Here is a 20,356-nt window from a genome sequence, read left to right as displayed (position 1 = left end):
TTTGTACAAATGTTCTATGTTTAGCCTTTTTTTAGATAGTAAAAATCGTTAACGATTAGATTTGGAATTTAAAACGACTATCTTACAAACTCGATTATAATAGGATTAAATACCTAAAATCCACTTGCCTTTTTAAACAGTAAAAAAAAACATAACGCACAAATTTAATTATGGGCCTTATTAACATTTCAATATTGCTTAAAATGTTATTTTACAAAAAAATGAAAAGTGTCAATAAAGGAAACTTACGACCTGAAGTGTCTTCTAAACAGCCGTTATGATACTTAAAATAAACTTGAGCTTTACTGAAAAACTCTTATAATAAAACTAATTTAGTTTTTACCGCTTCTAAGACCAAATTATGATCGTCTACCTTTTATTACGCATATACGTTAACTTAGGTCCTTTTTTGGCCCAATAATCGTATTTCAAAGTTATTAAAAACTGTATAAATTTAAATTAAAAAAACTAATTTACTTTTATAACCTATCAATAACACTAACAACGAAAACATTAACTGTTATGTTGTTTTTTTTGCTATGTTTTTTTAAAAATTATAATTATTAAAACAATTCATTTTCAAGTATTCTACTTAAGTTAATCATTAACGTAGGCAATTTTAAATTTAACACAACAAACTAAATAAATAACCTTCTACTATCATTTATTAACTGTTCTATTAAAAAATTGTCTAAAAATTTAACCTAAATTTTATGTATATATAATTGATCTCTAAATAGTATTTTATATTTTGCAATTGGCACTTTTTATTGTGATCTGAAGATTAATCCACATTTAAGCAGCTCTAAATCAACTGCAGAATAATTTTTTTTAATTAAACAACTGCAAGCGACAACTTTTTATTGAAATTTTGCGAAGACTAGCCTAAATGTTTGCAAAATACACGAAGCTAGGTCGTATCTCTATACATTTATATGTCAATTTACAAGCGCGTACTATGTTAGCGAATCTATTCTGCGGTCTGAACTTTAGCGAGGTGCGGTTTTCAAGAGCATTACCATACCACACATGCTATGTTTACAATAAGGCTTAATATGTATGCTAAAAACACACAGCTTTTTATTAGGTCTTAATGTAATACACTCTGCTACAGATTGACTTATTTTAAGTGGAAATTTCACATATAAAAGATTGCGAATTTATTTCTCTTTTCGAAAAAATCAATTTAAGTCACTTTTTCTTGCAGCAGCTTATAAAAAAATGTCTCTCAAATTATTTTAGAAAAATTGTGTGCCTAATTCTTGTTAAAATGTTTAAAAAAAGTTGGGCATACCTTTTTATGCTAATTAGAAACTCTGACCTATATCTGAGATCCGAACCTTTTTCGAGCAGTTGCACTTACGCACAAACTTACGTATTTTCTCCACCCCCAACGTCAGGCCTTCGTATTTTATGACGTCATAACTATACCGTGCCTAAACAAACTTCTGGTCCTAACTAGCTGCTGTTTAGGAGACAAGTATCAAGTTAAAAGGGTAATTACCCTTAAAGGTAAGATGGAATGGCTTGTTCGTAGCATTAGTTGGCAATCAGTCTTGTTAACAATCTAAGTAATTGACCTAAACAGTTCACCCTTAATGGTTTACAACATCAAGCAAAAATTTTAGGGATTTAAGGTAATCGACTAGGCCTTATTTTTAACTTGAAACTGTATATGGCTGCGTAGTTGGCGATTGGGGTGATTGAATTCCAACTATTTAGCGGTAGAAGTAGCTTTAACAAATTCACTTTCGACTTCCTAAAAATTCCGAAAAATTAAAAAAAAATTCGGCCTGATTTTTACCACTTTGAATTTGTTTTTAATAACTGGTTTTAACATTATGCCTTACCTTGGAAAAAAGCCGGTAAGCAAACACAAGCATAAAAGCGTTTTCTGTTTTGTCGAATATTTTAACGTCAGAACCTTTACAACAGGCGACAAAAGGCCCTCATTTTGTTGGCTGATATCATTCGATTTATCGACCAATTTTGAAAAATATATCATTTCGATCAAACCGGGTTTGTATCAACAAGAGCTTTGTTACATGAATAAAATAGTTTATTTAATTATTTAACACTTTTAAAATTGATTTTCGTTTAATTTAACACGCGTTTTTAAGACACAATTAGATACTAGATTTTTTTATGATCACTATGGGATATTTACTCATTAATTTTAAAGATTTGGGGGTAAAAAGTTGTTGCAGCTTATCGAAAAAATTCTGTGCCAACTTATTTAAATATCAAAAATCTTTAAGCTCTTTATCACCACCTGTGTTTAAGTTTTTAACGTTATTTTATCAGGCGCTTATATATTTATGTTTTAGGCTACGTTAACTACTTTTTACATTCCTACTATGTCGTTCTTTTTTAAGAAATAGCTATGTTTTATACTAGGTTTTAATTTAAAACATTTTTTGGAGTGTTTAATATAATTAAGCTTTAATTTCTAATTGTTACTAAATTGCACTACCAAAGTATTAAAATTTTAAGGTAAAAGTTTTTAAGAATTTTATGCTACCATTTTTGCAGTTAACAAAAACGTACAAAAACAATTTATTAACTAAATTTAATAACCGACAGTTGATTTTAAAAGAAATTTCTAACGAACAAATATATTGGAAACATTACTAGTGACGTCATTTGTAAATAAGTAAAAATTTTCACGTTGCAAATCCAAAATTAAAATTTAAATGAAAAGGCAATTTTTTCTTCGTTACCGCATTTGGCTCTGTGGAATTTTTGCCGTGTTTTTGGTGTACCTCCTTCTGTCTATGTTTGATTTGCAGGAGAATAGAATTAAACAAGCAAAGAGTTTTGAAATTTCGCAATCCTCAAAATTTAACAATTACGAAAAAAACGATATTTTTGAAACTGAAAACGTAGACGAATTGGAAATAGGTAAATAAATTTGTTAATGTAAAAACTGGTATAGTAGTCAATTAATTGTTTAATTAGATTATTAAGGTTTACTGTAATTAATTTAAAGTGCAATTGCAATAGTTTAAATTATTACAATAAAAGACTTATTTAGATGTACTTGGCCTAAACATAGATTAAAATTTATTATTCTAACATAACCTTGAGTTGCCTTTGTCAGTTTTTTCATATTATTAAGCATATTGCTAGATAATTGAATTGTGGTTTTTGGCTTAGCAAAAGTTCATACAATTTATAACGCTTTAATTAAGGGCATTACAACATAAAAGCAGTTGAAATGAAACATATTAATCCTTGCAATAAATTTAAGTGTTCTAATACAAAACCACAATTACAGTTTAAAATTTAAAACCTAATGTAAATTAAAAATCAAATATGTTTAAGTAAAATATTACTTTTTTTTGTTCGTTTAATATACACTGTTAAAAAATGCCTTGTTAAAATTTTGAATAATGAAATTTTAATATTATTTCCTGTTTCTATATAACCATATGCTAAACAATGAAATTTTTTCATTATAAGCTGTTTTTGATCCAGCTATTATTATTGTGTTTTCAAAAACTATTTTGTCAAAAATTTTTGTATTTATATTAAAAGTGTTCAGGCTTTTATCAATATAAATTTAAGTAAATAGCGACTAGATTTTTAAGAACCAGGAAAATACAAAAAATGTATGCCCGCGCAATGTTGTATAGGTCAAAACACTTGGCATTACTACATTTGGTTCTGAGTTTGATTCCCACTGGTCTCCTGCTGTAGTGCTCTTAAGTAAAGCGCTATAAGTGGTATGAACTCCTGATGATTCAATACTTAATCAGCAGCTTATAATAAACAGGCAATTATAATCTATAATATCCCAAACTGCCAAATACAACTTGAGACTGGGTCTAGGTAACTAATGTTACTCTTTGCTTAGGTCATGATGTCGACCTTCAAACATTGAGGATAAATAAAAGTAAAAAGTATCTTGAAGTATTCATTATAATTAACTAGCCATCAAATTTATTTTAGAAATAAAGATGGAAACGAGTCAAGCTGATATAGATTACATGGCCACAAATTTAATTGTTCGTTATCGGGTTTTAAGCAATTTAGATGCCAACAAAACCCATCAGATTTTCTTTACTAATACTGGTTCAAAACCTATAGAAAACGTAAGTCAAAAAAATTTTATGTATTTAATTATTTACAGTATATTATTTTGTCGGTTCATAAAATTTTTGGTGCTAATTGCTATCATGTTACGATAGTATTTACTAGTTTATATTTCATGTTTTAAGAAAAAATTATTCTGTCAAAATTTTTTTTTTTTTCAAATTTGAGCATTCGAAAGGCTTAAATTGCTAAAAAATAAGTTAAAATTACAGGTGCATTGGTTTATTGTCTATAATTATTTAATTATTTAGTAATATTTTCTTGTTACCAATCCATTGGCAAGTTTATGTTAAACTGCACTTGCTTATTTTTTTAAATCCAATTTTTTGTAGTATAGCAACTGCTGTAGTGGTTAAAACACTTGGCTTTACTACAAGAATATCTGTTTTTAGCTTTGTTAAGTAAGATGTTAATGGTTCTTACTTCTCTCAAACATAAAAACATTTACCAGAATATTTATACATGTAATTTGATCAATAATATCTCAAACTGACAAAGGCAACTTGAGATTGGGTCGGGATAACTGATGTTACTCTATATGTTTATGCCATGAAGTTTGCCTTTCCAAATTGAGAATAAATAAATATAAAAAAATAATGTTTTTGTGTATTTTAAGGGCGATTGGTCAATCTATTTCACCGACTTGCATTTATTGGAGTTTGATCATATTAAAGCTGACAAAAGCTACAAGTTGCCGAAATGTGATTTCTTTTTAGAGCAACAAGATGGTAGTTTATATAAATTATCACCTACAAAACCATTTAAAGGTTAGTTAAATATTTATTAATTTAATGTAAAGATAATAAGTAAAATTCAATGTCTATATTTATTTTACTTGTTCTAAAAATATAGTTTTAATTTTTAATTATTTAAATATTTTTTTAATTTTGCAATTATTATTCGTAAACACAGAAAAGCCTTGTATAATTGAAGATTCATTTTTTATTTAGTATGATTTTTTTATATTTAGTATAATATATTTTATAGTCTGTTTTTTTCCTCCTATTTATTGTTTTTTTTTATAGTTTTATTTCATCACTTTACAACAAAAGATTTTGGGTGTATTTCCCTAAGCTATTATGCCTAAGAGCTATTGAATTAGGCTCTATAAATTGTATAAACTTTTGTAAAGTTCAAAACAATTCGGCAGAACAAGTCCGTATTTGGCCACCTAAAAAAAAAAATATTCAAACTGACAAAAGCAATTCAAAACTAAGTCGGGGTGGAAAATTTTACCTTTTGTTTAGGTTGTGTTGTTGGCCTTCCCATATCGAGGATAAACAAAAATATATATTTATTAAAAGGAGCTATAATCAATAAATAAAAGCACTTAAATAATAAAAAAATGTTAATAAAATTCAGGTATTCAGCCCAAAGAGACGATAACAGTTACATTAGATTCCTATATAACTGCTGCTAGGTGCTATATACTACCTAGATGGTATGTAAAATCAAAATCTACTAATCCTATGATTATTACCTGTACCGATGATGAAAGTCTTGCTTTTGTTGAGAATTTTGATACAAAAGAAAAATATAAAATGTCGTATGGTGATAATGCCCACCCATATACATTGGAAGAAAGATATGACAGGTAGGTATAAAAATTACCGGCAGCATGGTGTGGTGGTCAGAACACTTGGCTTCACTACATGAGGTCCTGGGTTCAATTTTAACTGTTCTAATGCAATCCACCCTTGAGTTAGGTGCTAAAAATGGCATGAAATTTTGCAGAGCCAAAACTTAATCAGCAGTTGAATTATCCGGCAATCATAATTTATAATATCCTAAACTGCCAAGGGCAACTCAGGACTGGGTCGGGGTAACAAATGTTACTCTATGTTCAGGTGGTGAAGTCAACATTTGCACATTGAGAATATAGAGTTATTTAAAAAAAATAATTAATTAAAGTGTAAACTTAAAAAAAGTAAAGTTTATTAAATATAAAATTGAATGTAAGAAATTTGACAAAAAAAATAGTTTAATTAAATAAAATTTTAATATGACATACTTAAAAACAAAAAAAATGTCATTCACAGTAGCCCACTATTTTTTAAGTATAAAAATCTATTTGTTTTATTTTAGATTTTATGTAAATGATCTTGGGAAATCCCCGGTAGGTGTAATCCCCACACCTTTGAAGTACAAGTTATATGAGGGAAGAGAGGTGGAATTCAAAACTGGAACTTGGTTCATCTGTAATCAACCTGCAGACTTCAAAAAAGAAATTGATCTATTTTCAAGTTTGTTAAATTTATTAGTTTTTATTTTAGTGCACTATAACCAGCAGCATAATGTAGTAGTTAGAACACTTACTCTTGCTGAGCCAACGTTTAATCAGCAGCCTAAAATTGGGCAATTTTAATCTATAATATCCAAAACTGACTAAGGCAACTCAAGACTGGGTCACTTTTGTTTTACAGAGTTATTTGGAATGAAAATTATCCAAGAAAAGGAAAGGTGTCCCGAAATGAAGCAAATTCATTTCATGAAAGCTAAAATAACTGAAGTTCCGAATCCTGACGAAGCTTATGAAATAATGATTGACAATAAAAAGTATAAAAATATTTACCAAAGAAATAAGTAATTTAGCTATTTAGGTTGTAATAAAGATGACAGGCTTTGACTTCGATCGCCACTGCTTTTATGCTGTAGCGCCCTTAAGTAAGGCGATATAACTGGTTTAAACTCCTGCTGAGCCAGCATTTAATCAGCTACTTAATTATTGGGCAAATATAAATCTATTATATCCTAAACTGCCAAAGACAACTCGAGACTGGGTCAGGGTAACTGGTGTTACTCTATCTTTGGGTCATGAAGTTGACTTTTCCACATCGAGGAAAACAAAAGTTGTAAGATATTGAATTTCTTGATTTTTAGACTTACAATAACAGCTAGCACAACAGCTGGTGTGTTCTATGCAATACAATCTCTACTTTCACTTCATCAAAATAATAAAGGGTTTCTACCAGTAGTTCATATTAAGGTAATATTACAATTTCTATTTCATTTTTGATTTAAAATATTTTTTCAATTGAGTTTCAAAAAATTTTTAATTTAAATTTATGTTGAAATTACCAGGATTCGCCTAGATATGAATATAGAGGGCTACATATTGATGTCTCCAGGAATTTTATTAAAACTGATGAAATGATTAAAATTATAAAGGTAACAATAAGTTTTTATATAAACATATATATTTGAGTAAGTCGTATTAGCAGCTTAAGGTCAGTGGGGATCAAACCCAGGACCCCCTATAGTGTTGTAGCCAAGTGTTCTGACCACTACACCACACTGTCGGTTATATTGCCAAAGTCAACTTGAAACTAAGTTTGGGTTAAAAATGTTACTCCATGTTAAAGACGAAAAATCGACCTTCCCACATTGCTGATAAATAATTATAAGGCAAATATTTAAATGATAGGTTTAAAAAAAAAACATTTTTTGAGACATTTGTGTAATTTTTTATCAGATAATTTAATATTTTGCAGGCATTGGCAATGTATAAGTTAAACAAGTTACATCTACATCTAACTGATGATGAAGGATGGAGAATTGAAATACCGGGTTTACCAGAGCTAACTCAAGTTGGCGCTAACAGGTTAAATTATTCATTTTAATTTGAGAATAACTGATTAACTTACCATTTTAAAAATAGTTTTATATTTTTTCAGAAAACATACAGAAAATGAAAATGAATGTTTGTTTCCTGCACTTGGTTCTGGCCCATTTTCTGACACTAGTGGTCAGTATATAATTTATATATTTATGTGTAAATTAATTTTTTTTGATTTTGAGTCCGGTAGTTTGGTTAAGCGGTTATGACAGCAGACTACGAGCAGAAAGGTTTTGGGTTCGAGCCACACTATTCGCCCTTGAGCCCGGCGTTTTTCAAACACGTCATAACAGCACACCCTTACCCGATAAAATATAAAAAAAAATATCCCTTAAAAAAACCTCTTATTATTTTATTTAAAAAAATTTTAAATTTTCAGGAAGTGGATTTTACAGCGTTTCCGATTACAAACAAATTCTCCAAGTTGCTGCAGATTATCATATGGAAATAATACCAGAAGTTGACATTCCTGGGCATTCACATGCAGCAATTAAGTCAATGAAAATTAGGTAAAAAATTTTGACACAAATTATTTTTTTTTTTTAAATTAAAAAAAATATTTTTTAATTATTTTAAAGGTATGAAAGGTATATGAAGGAAGGTAATATAGAAAAAGCAGAGGAATTTTTATTACATGATTTAAATGATAAATCGGAGGCGATTTCAGTTCAACATTATCGAAATAATGGGATGAACCCATGTATGAAATCTACACTAAAGTAAGTTTTTTATTTAAAAAAAATTAAAAAAAAATTAAATTTTTTTTAAAATTAAAATTTTTTTTTAGGTTTGTTGACCATGTTGTCTCACAACTGATTGAACTACACACTGGCATCCAACCTCTCCAGACTTTCCATGTAGGAGGAGATGAAGTTGCTCCACATTCTTGGGAGGAGTCGCCAGTCTGCAATAAATTGATTGACAGCTCAGATGAATTTCCACACACGTAAGTTTCTAAAAAATTTAAAAAATAATTAAAACCATTTTTTTCTATATTCTCTTGAATTTTACTTTCAGCTACAAAGATCTGCAAGAGTATTTCCTTCAGCAGGTTGCAGAGATTTGTGGTAAAAAGCATGGCTTAAAAATTGGTGTTTGGGATGACGGCTTAGTCAGAAGGTAAAAATTAAATTATTTGTTTAAAATGTCGTAATGCTTTAGCCAACTATATATTATTTCTTAAGGTCACCAAATGATGTTCCATTCAACAAAACTGCATTACATAACGCTGAGGTGCTAGCCTATGATTGGAGCAATACCTGGTTAAAAAATACTGAAGACAGGGCACATATTCTTGCCAATGCCGGCTATAAGGTTTTTTCAATATTGTATTTTATAAATTTTTATTCGAAAAATTTTTCACAAAAATTAAATTTTTTTAAAAATCTTTAAGGTTATAATGGCACAAGCAACCCACTTATATTTCGATCACCCGCATGAGCCTGACCCCGAAGAATTGGGGTTATTTTGGGCAACAAGATCAGTAGATGAACGAGAAGTATTTAACTTTAAACCTGATGATGTAGTAAGTAATGCGAATAAAGATTACAACTCCAATATCATAACAGGTAAGATGGTTACTTAAATAATAAATTTTTGAGGATTTTTATTTTATTGCTAAAGCATTTTGACCGGCAGCAGGGTGTAGTTAACAGAACATTTGCTACACTACGTAAGGTTCTGGGTTCGATCCCTGCTGCTCTTATGCTGTAGCACCATTAAGTTAGGCACTATAAACAATATTAATGCTATGCCAGCCTTAAATCAGCAGCTTAATCAGCAGCTTATGCCAGCCTTAAATCAGCAGCAACTCGAGACTGGGTTGGGGTAACAGTTTATACTTTACTTTTAGGTTGTAAAATTGACCTTTTCGCTCCAAGATCAGTAGTTTTTAAGGCAGCAAAAAAATTTCATATCAACAGTGGGAATTGAACTCTAAACCTTACGTGTTAGACCAATATAATATCAATATTCCATTTATAAGCATATTAAAATCAAGGTAACTTCAATATGTTTCAGATGAGCAGCGTAAAGAACTGAAAGAAAGGTGCGAAGTGTTGAAGAAACCGGAAAATATAATAGGAATGCAAGCAGAATTATGGTCCGAACTTATAAGGGATGTAAAAATGGCGCACAGTCAATTATTTCCAAGAATTATTGCATTTGCTGAAAGGGCGTGGCATAAGGTAAAAAGTTGTGCATTTTTTTACAGATTTTTTTATTTATCATGTGTACCTTATGGTCCTCTTAATAGAAGCACACTTTAAAAGTAACAAGAACAATATATAATAATTTTTGCGATTTTAAAATAGTAATAACCTAGTATTAGGTATTAAGTGAATTGTAGAGTTAGATTTAAAGTATATATATACAAATAAGGACATATATTTCTTTGTTTTTTATGTTTTATGTTATAATAATTTTAAAGAATAGTTACAGTTCTTTTATTTCAATTTGTTGCTTTAATTTTTTTTTTTTTAAATGTTATCAAATATTCCCCTTTAAAATTGTCTGAAAAAATTTACAAATTGTTTAAATCCCTGAAAATTTAAAAATTATGAAAAATTTTGCAAAACCACAGGCTAACTGGGAGCAAACGGAAAACCTGAATACTGTAAAAGAAAGTCATAATCATTTATTTTCAAGAATTTTTGCCTTCGCTGAAAAAGCATGGCGTAGTTTTGCAAGTTTTATTTATTTTTTATGACTAACATAGTCAGCATGCTTAAATTAATATTTTAGGGTGTTTTAGTAAAACTGGGTATTCCTATGGGTGTTTAAAAACATTCTATATTTTATTTTATATTTTTTTGTTGTAATAATAAAAAATTTTCTTAAAAAAAAATTTGAAAAATATTTTCGATTTTACAGGCTACTTGGGAAGATATGGAAAACCTAAGTAAAATAAAAGAGGCACAGCAAAAAGACTGGATTAATTTTGCTAATATGATGGGCTATAAAGAGCTACCAAGACTTAAAGAAATGGGAATTAATTATAGAATGCCGCCGCCTGGCGTTAGGTAAATAAAATTGTTTTTAAAAATAAACAAAATATTTTGTATCTTTAAATTTAAAATTATAGCAAAATGGAATATTAGCAATATATGTCATTTTTGAAATTCAAATGTCAACTTAATGCCCTTTTTTTAATATTGACAACTACATTTATGTAGTTTTCTGTATTTGTTAAAAGTTTACCAGTCATGGTATTGAATGAAAAATCAAAGGGTTTTGGGTTTAAGCCCTATCAATGCCAGCAGCGTGGTGTAGTGGTAAGAACACTTGCTACACCACACATGAGGTCATGGGTTCAATCCCAACTGAACTCTTGCTGTTGCGCCCTTGAGTAAGGCGCTATAAACGGTATAAACTCCTGCTGAGCCAGCACTTAATCAGCAGTATAATTACCAGGCAATTACAATCTGTATAATATCCAAACTGCCACAGGCAACTCGAGACTGGGTCGGAGTAACTGATGTTACTTTAAGTTGCACATTCGATTGAGGATAAAGATATATACAAAAAAATGCCACAGTATTCCCTCTTAAGCTGGTTTCTAAATAGCTCAAAGAATTACAAACCATAAGGTTTTGAGTTTGAGCAACACTATTTGCTATTAAGCTGTCTTTACAAACAGCCTAAACAAGTCACAACATCACTAGGCTTTTTCCATAAAAATATAAAACCCATCACCTTAAGGTGATATAAAAAAATATATTGATTCAGTAAATTAATAAGTTTAATATGTTTATCTTTCAGTAAAATTTTTTAGGTTTGCCAAACATAAGAGCAGTTAGTTCTATCGAAAAATGGCAGTAGTAAAAATCTAGCCTAGAAAAAAATATGTGTTAAATACTTCTTATTTCAAAGCAGATCTTGAAAATTCAAAATCACTGTTTTAATTAAACTCTATTTAAAACAAATTTATAAAGGGTTTATTAAATCAGAAATTAGTAAAAAAATATGAATTAAACTCAGATTTGATGGAAAAAATGGTCTTCTACTAACATCAACATATCCTGGATTTAAATTTAAACATCGGACAGTGAACTCAAACTCTGATTGGCTGGATTGTAAGATTGGACAACCAATCAAAGACTTGAAATTCGGCCACGAGTTTTTCGCGTGGGATGGCGACAGAAAGAGCAGGGTTGTCAAATAATTTTTTTCAGAGTTGTCAATTTTTTTTCAGGTTTTTGGTAGCTATTTTATTTTTAATTTTTTTTTAAGTTGTTATTTGTATTTTAAATACGTTTTATTATGTTTAACCTTGACTTATTTTTCTTATATTGGTTGTTTAATCGTACCTAGTTTTATTTTATTTGTGCTTCAAATGTAATAAGTTTAAATTATAAATGTTCCGTTATACAAAACTGTAAGATGCATTATCAAATAAAATTGTTAAAATATGCAATTAGGCATAGGTTGTTGAATAAATAGGTTTGAATAGATTTTTACTTTTTTTTATCAACTACACCAAATTAATATTTAATCTAGCTGTTATGTTTTCCTGTTCTATGTACGTCATAAATTACAATTTGTTTTCACAATGAAGTAACACTGTAATTTGGTGCGAGGAAAAAATAAATGTTATCGAGAAAAAAAAACGATAAGAAAGAGAGGAAAATAAACAAAAATATGCAAAAGTATGTAAGACTTGGCCTACAGGCCGTAGCTTCACGGTGTCTAAATTGCAAAATAAATAAACTACTGGTATAGAAAATTGAAAATAAATCGTACATTATTTCGTAATGTAAATATGTAAATTTTGATAACGGTTTAAAACGTATGGTCGTAACGATATAGCAATCAGGTAAAGCGAATATTGTAGTTTAAACTTTCACAGTGAATTGTTTGCAAACATTTTTATGACTTTAGCAGCACAATTTTAAATATGGCGTTTTTAAAAGTAAAAAATATCATAAATGTCATCAAAAAATTTCCGATAATGTATTATTACTATATTCAGTATGTTGTTTTTAATAAAAATATGTAACATAATATAGGAAAATATGTGTGTATAGAAATCAAAAAGTTATTTTTTACTGACGACTAAAATTGGAACAAATAAAAATACTAGTACGCAAAAACACAGTTAAATTTTAAACTATAACAGCGCGTTTTTCTTACATAACTTGCACCATTCAGTTATTTCTACTGTTTAAAAACTACTTGAAAATAGCATTTTATGGATAATATATACTGCTTTACTAGAATGCCAATACTAAATTGCACAAATAAGTTAATTTACCGCTATATCTAAATTTAAAAAAAAGTTACTAAACAATAATTTACTAGTTTGAAAACTTATGCTAAACCGTAATTGACCCATATTAGCATATAAGAAAAACGTAAGGGCGTTTAATAGATGCAGGCTACTATACTAACAAATATAACTTCAATTTTATCGACATTTTTTTAATAAATAAAAACTATTCAAGTGCATTTAAGATTTGGGGCGGCAGAAAGTTAGAAAATCCGTTAAATATTGCGCCACCTAACGGATTCGACGCGTTCATGTGCGCGTTGAAAAACTGCGAATTCTCGAACGACGGCGTCATCACCAGATCGTGAGGGTTCGATGACGTCATGCTGAATTCGTTCGATGACGTCATGTTGTTTGATGACGTAGGCAGTTGGAGAGACGCAGGCAGTAAAAGATTGGGGTTAAAATAGTTCAAGTTTTCGTTGGTTTTGAGCGGGAGGCAACCAGCGGTTAAATATGAGGATAAACTATCCTCGGTCGCGGGCATGAATTTGGCCGCTTGGTGGCGCTGCAACTGTGCGTTTACCAGCGAATATGCTTCCTGTTTTACAAGTTTTTTAGGGGGTTGATTCTGATACGAAATTTCTGGCGACCTAGTCCGCTTTGATCTTGTGGTTATGTGATTGGTCGGCGCCCTGCTCACGTGACCCGTCGCTTGTATTTGTCGCTTATTCGGGTTGTGTTGCGAATTAGTCTGTGACGTCATCATCGTCGACTTAGTCCGCTTTGCCATTTCGCAAACCGCGCATGCGCAGTAAGCGGACTGTGAAATATCAAAGTTGTACCGCTCCGTGTCGAGATTCGATTTGACTTTTCGTCGCTGTGACGTTATTTCCTGCGTTCTGCGCGCATGGTCGATGACGTCATTAGGTAGGAATTGATTTGAAGTGTATTGGGGGGCGTAGGGGTTTAAAACCGATAACGAATCGCGACCTAGGAAACTAGTCTGCTCGTAGATTCTCCGTAACTTTTCAGTAGCCTGCGAGCAGTCGGACCAAGCCATCGCAGCTATGGTCGAAATTTGTTGAAAATAATCCGATCCAGGCATTTGCTGGGGGAGTATAGTCTGCCCGGAGTTGAACCAGCCCCGAGTAGGGTCCACGCCATTTTGAGGCGTCCTAGTGGACTGATTTAAACTTGGGGTACTTTGGTAATGCGTTGACGTTGTTGGCTGTTGGCTTTGGTTGTGGTACTGCTTTTTGTTGCTGGCGTTGTATCCGTTGGGTAAGGACTGACTAGCGTGTAACGTCCGATATCTGAAGTCGTTAGGTGGCGCTATCATCAATAAATGGGGGCTCGCGTTAGGGTCACGTGGTCTAGCTTGGAGTTGCTGCACTTTTTTCGATTTAATATGTGGAACTAAAAAATAAGAAAAAAAATTAATCTTTGTTTTTTTTTGTCTTTAAATTGGTTTTGAAACAGTATTTATAATAGCTGGTCATTAAAAATTGATTGTGTAAATAAATATGAATCACTTTTTAATTGTAAGGGCGTTCTTAGATAACAAAAATAATTACAAACAAAAGAAAAAGTTTAAGATAACATAAAAGGTTTAATTTTGTTTTAACTTTACCCCTATCTTTTTAAACAATTAAATTGTTTTATAACTAAATTTATAATTAATAAAATAGCATTCAACCCTTGAGGTCCCAAAGAAGTGCTGGTTTAAAGTAGCATACCAATTGCTGTACCTTCTGTTTATTATATATACACTTTTAAATGTAGCTATTTAAATACAGTTTTTACATGTTAACCTACCTTTTATATTTCTTCGTGGTATCATTACATTCAAAGGTTGTTCTGTCATGTTTTTAATAACAAAATCGCGCATTTTATGCAGCGTAAGGTCGTCATTTTTATTCCACATACAGTTTTCATTATGGTCAACAGCCATTACAAATATATTATTAACTTATTAAACGCTGTAAACATAGAAAAAATCGTTAAAATAAGTTTTATACTGAAACTACAATGACAAAAGCATTTTGTATATTGTCTATAGTAATACATAGGTGTCTAACCTTTTTTACATTCAAGTACTGCATAAATATAACAGTTTTATAGCTTAGTAGACGTATATTCTACATATTAATTTCAAACTTTCTGCAACAACTCCCATTACTGGTTTAAATAGGCTTATCTAATCTGAATTAACATTACTCCCCGCTTTTTAGCTGTGGGATTGAACAATTCCAATGCCGATTTATTTCAAGCCACAAATAATAGCCTGCAATTACTGAAATTGGACTGCTTTGAAAGCCTTTAAAAGCGCGGCTAATCCAATTGGTTTTTTAGATTGAATATGGGACAGTTTTAGTCACGAAGGCCTTTTACGATGCCGCCTGTATGGCCTGGCCTGTTCTTTTATTGAATTGTTAATGCTCAATGGAAGGCGTTCATTACTCTGTTGAATCAGACCTATTGAAATCTATATATAACCAAGCATCGTTTTATATTATACAACCAAGGCCCATGATTTAAATCATTTTCGCATTACATTAATAGATGCTACCTCAAAAATAACAAAGATTACCGCGAAATGGTACATTTACATTTAAAACGTACTTATATAGCTCAAAATTTTCTGAAATCGTATAAAAACTGGTTCAATTTAAAGATTCAAATCTAACAACGCCTATCACATAAAACTGGAACAACAGTGATGGCTTCAATCTAACACTCTGTGTCCTTTCTAAAGAGAGAATTTCTCGACAACAGAAGGGTAATGGTTATCGAACGAATGGCTGATTGGGCTGCCGTTCGATAACCAGTAGTCTGAGGCTGTCGTGACGTCACACGACCAATAACACGGGTTTATCAAGGTCATGTGACCTTAAATACCATTACGCGATTGCTTAATTGAGGTTTTTGACAAAACTTTTTGTTTTTGAATGGTTTTAGGTAAATTTTGGCCCACTGGAACACACCGTGCTTTTGTGGCCTAATGACGTCATTCGTCGTTGTCTGATGACGTCATGGAACAACGGAACAAGGTCGGGTTGGCTTTCGGCTGAAATATTGATGATGGCCGTTCGAATTTTAATTTGTCCGCCGAAAAAAACCTTACAGGCTTTTTAAATTACATTTGCTTTTGTATTATCGATGCATTGACCCAAATATCTTTTAAAAGCAGTCTAAAAAAGTGGGCCTTACAAAGCTAAAAACTGGCACAACTTTTTAATTAAAACCTAAATGGGTGTTTGCTAATTCGGTTTTAATCATTGAACGATAATTTGTGTTTTAAATATAGATGTTTAGAGATTAGGTTTGAAAATCTATAGTTAAAACGCGATGTGTAATAAACATTTCGCGATAACGCTTCGTCAAAATCGGCCAAGTAAAAAAACTGAACCAGTTCCCGTGCGACTTTTTTCCTCTTGTAATAAAACGCTCGACTGACCTTCTGCGAACCCCGCGCCGCTTTGATGACGTCACAATAGTCGGATTGTGATCGAACGTCATGGGCATTATGTGTCATCGCCATATGCGCCTGTGTGATGTGTGTCAACACAGCCTTTGGAGCCACACTGTTGCCTGCTGGACTAACAGAGTTGGCTGTCAACCAGTTTTTTTATTGTTTTTACAGCTTAAACTTTTGGTTTAAGTACTCTGCCCTACTCTAAATTGAACAAATCCATTTAACCTGTGCTACCATTATTAAATGCAAAATATGACTAATAAAAAAAAACATCCTTCTTTTTTGGCAAAACATCTGTAACCTTACAGCTTTAATTTTATAATATTAGATGCCTTACAGCTTTAATTTTATAATATTAGAAGTCCGGTGTAAGCTACACAGTTAGTTAACAATGCTAACAATACTATATAAAGGTAACAACTAAATATACTTGTATGCTATATTCCAACTTACTTTTCTGTCTTATAAAGCATTTTCTTTCTAAGGCAGACTTCAAGTTTTTTACGGTTTTGCCCTAAAAACTATCAACAAATATCGCATAAATTATTAAATATCGAAGTAAAACCCTTCTTTTTATATTTTTCTTACAGCCTAGCCTTAAAGATAAGTACATACTTACGTAATGACCCCTGTTTAAAAGCAAAACTAAACCCGACAAACTGACAGGACATTCCTTTTCTATTACATCCTGCGATTTACATACCAAGTAACGGTTTGACTTAGCTTCATGGGCATATAAATTGGCGGGTCATTTCTCACTTAATTGAACTCAGCAATTGTTGCAGTTCAATATCCCGCAAATGAAACAGCTAGTTTGAAATTGGCAAGGCTGGCACAGCAGGTTATAAACGTGCGGACAGTTATTTCTTTTTATCTAAGTAGCTTATGTTCCATCGTCACTTTACCAGCAATTTTGTCGAGTTAAATTATGTCTGGCTCAAATAATCAGATAAAGATTGGTCGTGGCATCGTTTTTCGACTTTGTATGTTGTTTCACCAATTTAATACGGGCCTAACTGTCAAAAGGAATGTCCTGGTGGATTTAACGTTGTTGATTTGAGACTGGCTAAGTTTGTTTGTACTACTAGTTTGTTTATTTTTGATTTAAACTTGAACCTAGGTTTTATTTCAAAGCTTTAAACCTCTAATCGTGCCACACTTAAAAAAATTTAAGTTTGTTTAACTAAATTCAACTTTAATTCATTAAAGTGATAAAAATTAAGCCGATTTCGGCCTTGGAATTCCTTTTAAATTAATTAAATCACATTTTCTAAATCCCATTTCTTTAAATGAACTGGCAATTAACTAAACGTTTCTTTATAACAATTTAGGTCATATTTTAGATTGTATTTGTATAAAATCGTCTTGTAATAAATTTGTATATATAAAACCTTCTAAAATTTCATTTAAACCTCATCATTCTTATGGCAGAATTAAGTCTTTGAAATTGATATAAATATTTAGAGGAAATCGTATCTCGTCGGCGGACCAAAAAGTACCATGGGCAAATTAAGTGTCGACTTCCTTAAGGTATTTTCTATATCCTACGGGAAATAAACCAAAAAAAAGTCCACGGCCAATTAATTAAAGGCTTTAAACTTACTGTATGTGTATTGTAGCATCAAATGGTTAAAGACAAAAACCTCCTATGCGCTAATAAAGGTAACCTCGTTTTCCTATATTACTTCCTCCTACCATGACCTTTCTAAAGTTTAAGTACTGACTGTAACCTTTCTATTTAAACCTTTGAATTAAAGACAGTCGTATTTATTTTCCTAAAACTGAACAGTCATACAAAATGACAAGGAATTCGGCTAATGCTAAAAGGTATACAGATAGGCATATTTTTGGCCAATTTCATTAGGTAGTTTACCGCTAAAGCGCATCTACGCTACGTTACCAAACAAAAATATATCCTGTAAAGTCATGCTAACCTTTAAGTACTGGCTTATAAATTCAAGGTAAAATTCTAAATAAAACAGTATTACTCACAGTTTAAAATTGCTTATATTATTTTTAAAACAACTTTTCAATAAAATGTAAACAATACTGGCTAGGCTGTAGTTCAAAAAGTAATAAACTGAAAGTAAATTATGGCTATTTTTATACAACACATCAAGCACAAAGATAAACATTCAACTTTTCTTATAACTAAGTAACTGCTGTATTAAATTCACATCAACCAACGAGATATGACCGTGTGAAAGCAAGCGATAATTCCGACTAGTTATAATGAGCGAAATAACAGGCTTTCGTTCTCAACAGCTCGCGTTATTAAAACCGAGTCAGCGCCCTGATTAAAAACTCCGACGACGAAATGTTATTTCAGCTCGCAAACTGTGTATAATAAATACTCTTTACACGGACTAAAACAAGCACCTAAATCAAAGGTTTTTTGTTTTAAAGTAAGGCGGGCGTTTTCGCAAAAGGGCGATAATTTTAACGAGCGTGACGCAATAACCGCATCGGCTGTGACGTCATAATCCATCCCGCAAATTCGGACGCTCGTTTTAAATACAGTAATTTAATACCCTCGTATCGCATTTTTCCCATATATGCAATGAATAAAACAAAAGAACGGGAAATTACAGTTTTCGAGAAAAATAACCACGTATTTTCTCCTCTAATCAACTTATACAGCAACAAGAGGCGTATATTTATGGCCTACTGTTTATTCAAAGGGTTATCTGCGCATATCTAAACAACTGGATAACGACTGATAGTTATTAGATTTCCAAGCCGTATTTGATTGCCTGAGATCCGTCAACTAAAAAGCCTGCCCCGAAATCAATACCAGTAATCAAATGCCGTTCTACGACGGGTTTTGATAAGAGAATGGTATATTGCCATGCCGTGTCTGAGATTTTAGGGAATCAAAATACAGTTAAGGCAGTTAGAAAATTCCCAAACGCGAGCTTTACGCCATTTATTTTAAATAAGAAATTTTTCAGCTAATTTTTAGCCTAATTTACATAAAATAAATTTACATAAAACACTATAGTGTATTCCATTAACAATATTACCCTAATTGAAAAAAAATGTTTAGTTATATATATTCTGTTTCTAATTTAACTGCTCACTTACAAAAAAATAAATATTTGCTATTTGCTGTTTTCAGTTTTGTATTTTTTGCCCTTTTTGGCTAATGCTTATATTTTGTTTATATATAAAGAAAATTATTGTAGGTTAGTATTTAAACAGCAGTTCGTGCCAGGCTTACAGAAGACACCTGTTGAATTTTGTCATCTTTTTGGATAACAAAAACACCTGACAAAACGCATTTGGTCTAAATTAAGCACATGCGCATTTGGGTGCCTTGTCAGTTAATTTATCATTTACATGTCAATTATAGCTGCTGTTTGGAAAAAATCCGCCATTTTTAAATGCTTTGTGTTATATTACCACAACAAAAATGTAATATTTCAAAGCATATATAATATTGCAAAGAAAACAGAATTTTAAACTTTTTATTTGTATGTTGTACTTATTTTATAGAAAATGCTCTAATTTATATTCTTTTGGTTGTTTTTAGCACTTTACTGAAGTTAGTTACTAGTTGTTGATTTTCTAGTTCGTCTTTTATTAGTAGTTTCATTAACTTTTGATTAGTTAATTACTCGTACTTGCTACCTATCTAAAATATTTATTACAACTTAATTAATTAACTTTTTAAATAAACGACTTAAAGGCGTATCTCTTCCTGCCTGAGTTAGACGATCGTCGACCCTCTGATGTCACCTCTATGACGTCATAAATCTTATATTACCAAGGGCCGACAGTAAACAAAAAAAAATTCAGCTGACAGTGCCAGTGTGAGCACAGCGGCGAACAGCGCAGGTCGTTGTTTTAATTAAAAATATAGGTCCAGATTAGCCCAAAACATGCTACAAGCTAGCACGTGTGGTTTTAAGGCCTTTAAATACTTACATACCGTTCATATTAATTCCGAATGATTACTGGC

At 31.2% G+C, this 20,356-nt stretch overlaps 2 protein-coding genes across 3 annotated transcripts; one reads left to right on the top strand and one right to left on the bottom strand.

Moving 5' to 3' along the window:
- The first annotated feature begins 2,661 nt into the window (after window positions 1-2,661).
- On the top strand, window positions 2,662-12,318 carry LOC145751947 (beta-hexosaminidase-like). Of its 2 annotated transcripts, XM_082568108.1 has the most exons (20): window positions 2,662-2,901; window positions 3,952-4,094; window positions 4,712-4,862; window positions 5,458-5,689; window positions 6,181-6,338; window positions 6,519-6,651; window positions 6,976-7,081; window positions 7,177-7,263; window positions 7,587-7,696; window positions 7,770-7,840; window positions 8,091-8,220; window positions 8,290-8,430; window positions 8,499-8,657; window positions 8,729-8,830; window positions 8,896-9,025; window positions 9,105-9,279; window positions 9,731-9,897; window positions 10,293-10,394; window positions 10,583-10,731; window positions 11,690-12,318. In XM_082568108.1, the coding sequence occupies exons 1-20, from the start codon at window positions 2,694-2,696 to the stop codon at window positions 11,871-11,873; spliced, it is 2,838 nt and encodes a 945-aa protein (XP_082424234.1). In that variant the 5' UTR covers window positions 2,662-2,693; the 3' UTR covers window positions 11,874-12,318. The 2 variants fall into 2 exon arrangements, with proteins under 2 accessions (XP_082424234.1, XP_082424235.1); XM_082568109.1 differs by lacking the exon at window positions 10,293-10,394 and having other exon boundaries at window positions 11,690-12,316.
- LOC145751948 (uncharacterized) lies at window positions 12,260-14,895 on the bottom strand. Its single transcript, XM_082568110.1, has 2 exons — window positions 14,736-14,895; window positions 12,260-14,336 (listed from the first exon to the last, which is right to left on the bottom strand). Exons 1-2 carry the CDS (start codon window positions 14,869-14,871, stop codon window positions 13,144-13,146), a joined length of 1,329 nt encoding a protein of 442 aa, XP_082424236.1. The 5' UTR covers window positions 14,872-14,895; the 3' UTR covers window positions 12,260-13,143.
- Between the last annotated feature and the right edge of the window lie 5,461 nt (window positions 14,896-20,356).

The sequence above is a fragment of the Corella eumyota genome, chromosome 5 (assembly GCF_963082875.1).
Source record: "Corella eumyota chromosome 5, kaCorEumy4.1, whole genome shotgun sequence".
NCBI lineage: Eukaryota > Metazoa > Chordata > Ascidiacea > Phlebobranchia > Corellidae > Corella > Corella eumyota.
The sequence above is the reverse complement of the archived record's forward strand: the minus strand, read 5'-3'. Positions and strand labels throughout refer to the sequence as shown.

Bases quoted from the DNA above. Each gene is read 5' to 3' on its own strand.
- LOC145751947 (XM_082568108.1), top strand. From the start codon at position 2,694: ATGAAAAGGCAATTTTTTCTTCGTTACCGCATTTGGCTCTGTGGAATT. The intron at 7,697-7,769 runs GTTAAATTATTC...ATATTTTTTCAG, and splicing joins ACTCAAGTTGGCGCTAACAG to AAAACATACAGAAAATGAAA. The intron at 10,732-11,689 runs GTAAATAAAATT...AATTAAACTCAG, and splicing joins ATGCCGCCGCCTGGCGTTAG to ATTTGATGGAAAAAATGGTC.
- LOC145751948 (XM_082568110.1), bottom strand. From the start codon at position 14,871: ATGGCTGTTGACCATAATGAAAACTGTATGTGGAATAAAAATGACGAC. The intron at 14,337-14,735 runs GTAGGTTAACAT...CTTATTTTTTAG, and splicing joins ACCACGAAGAAATATAAAAG to TTCCACATATTAAATCGAAA.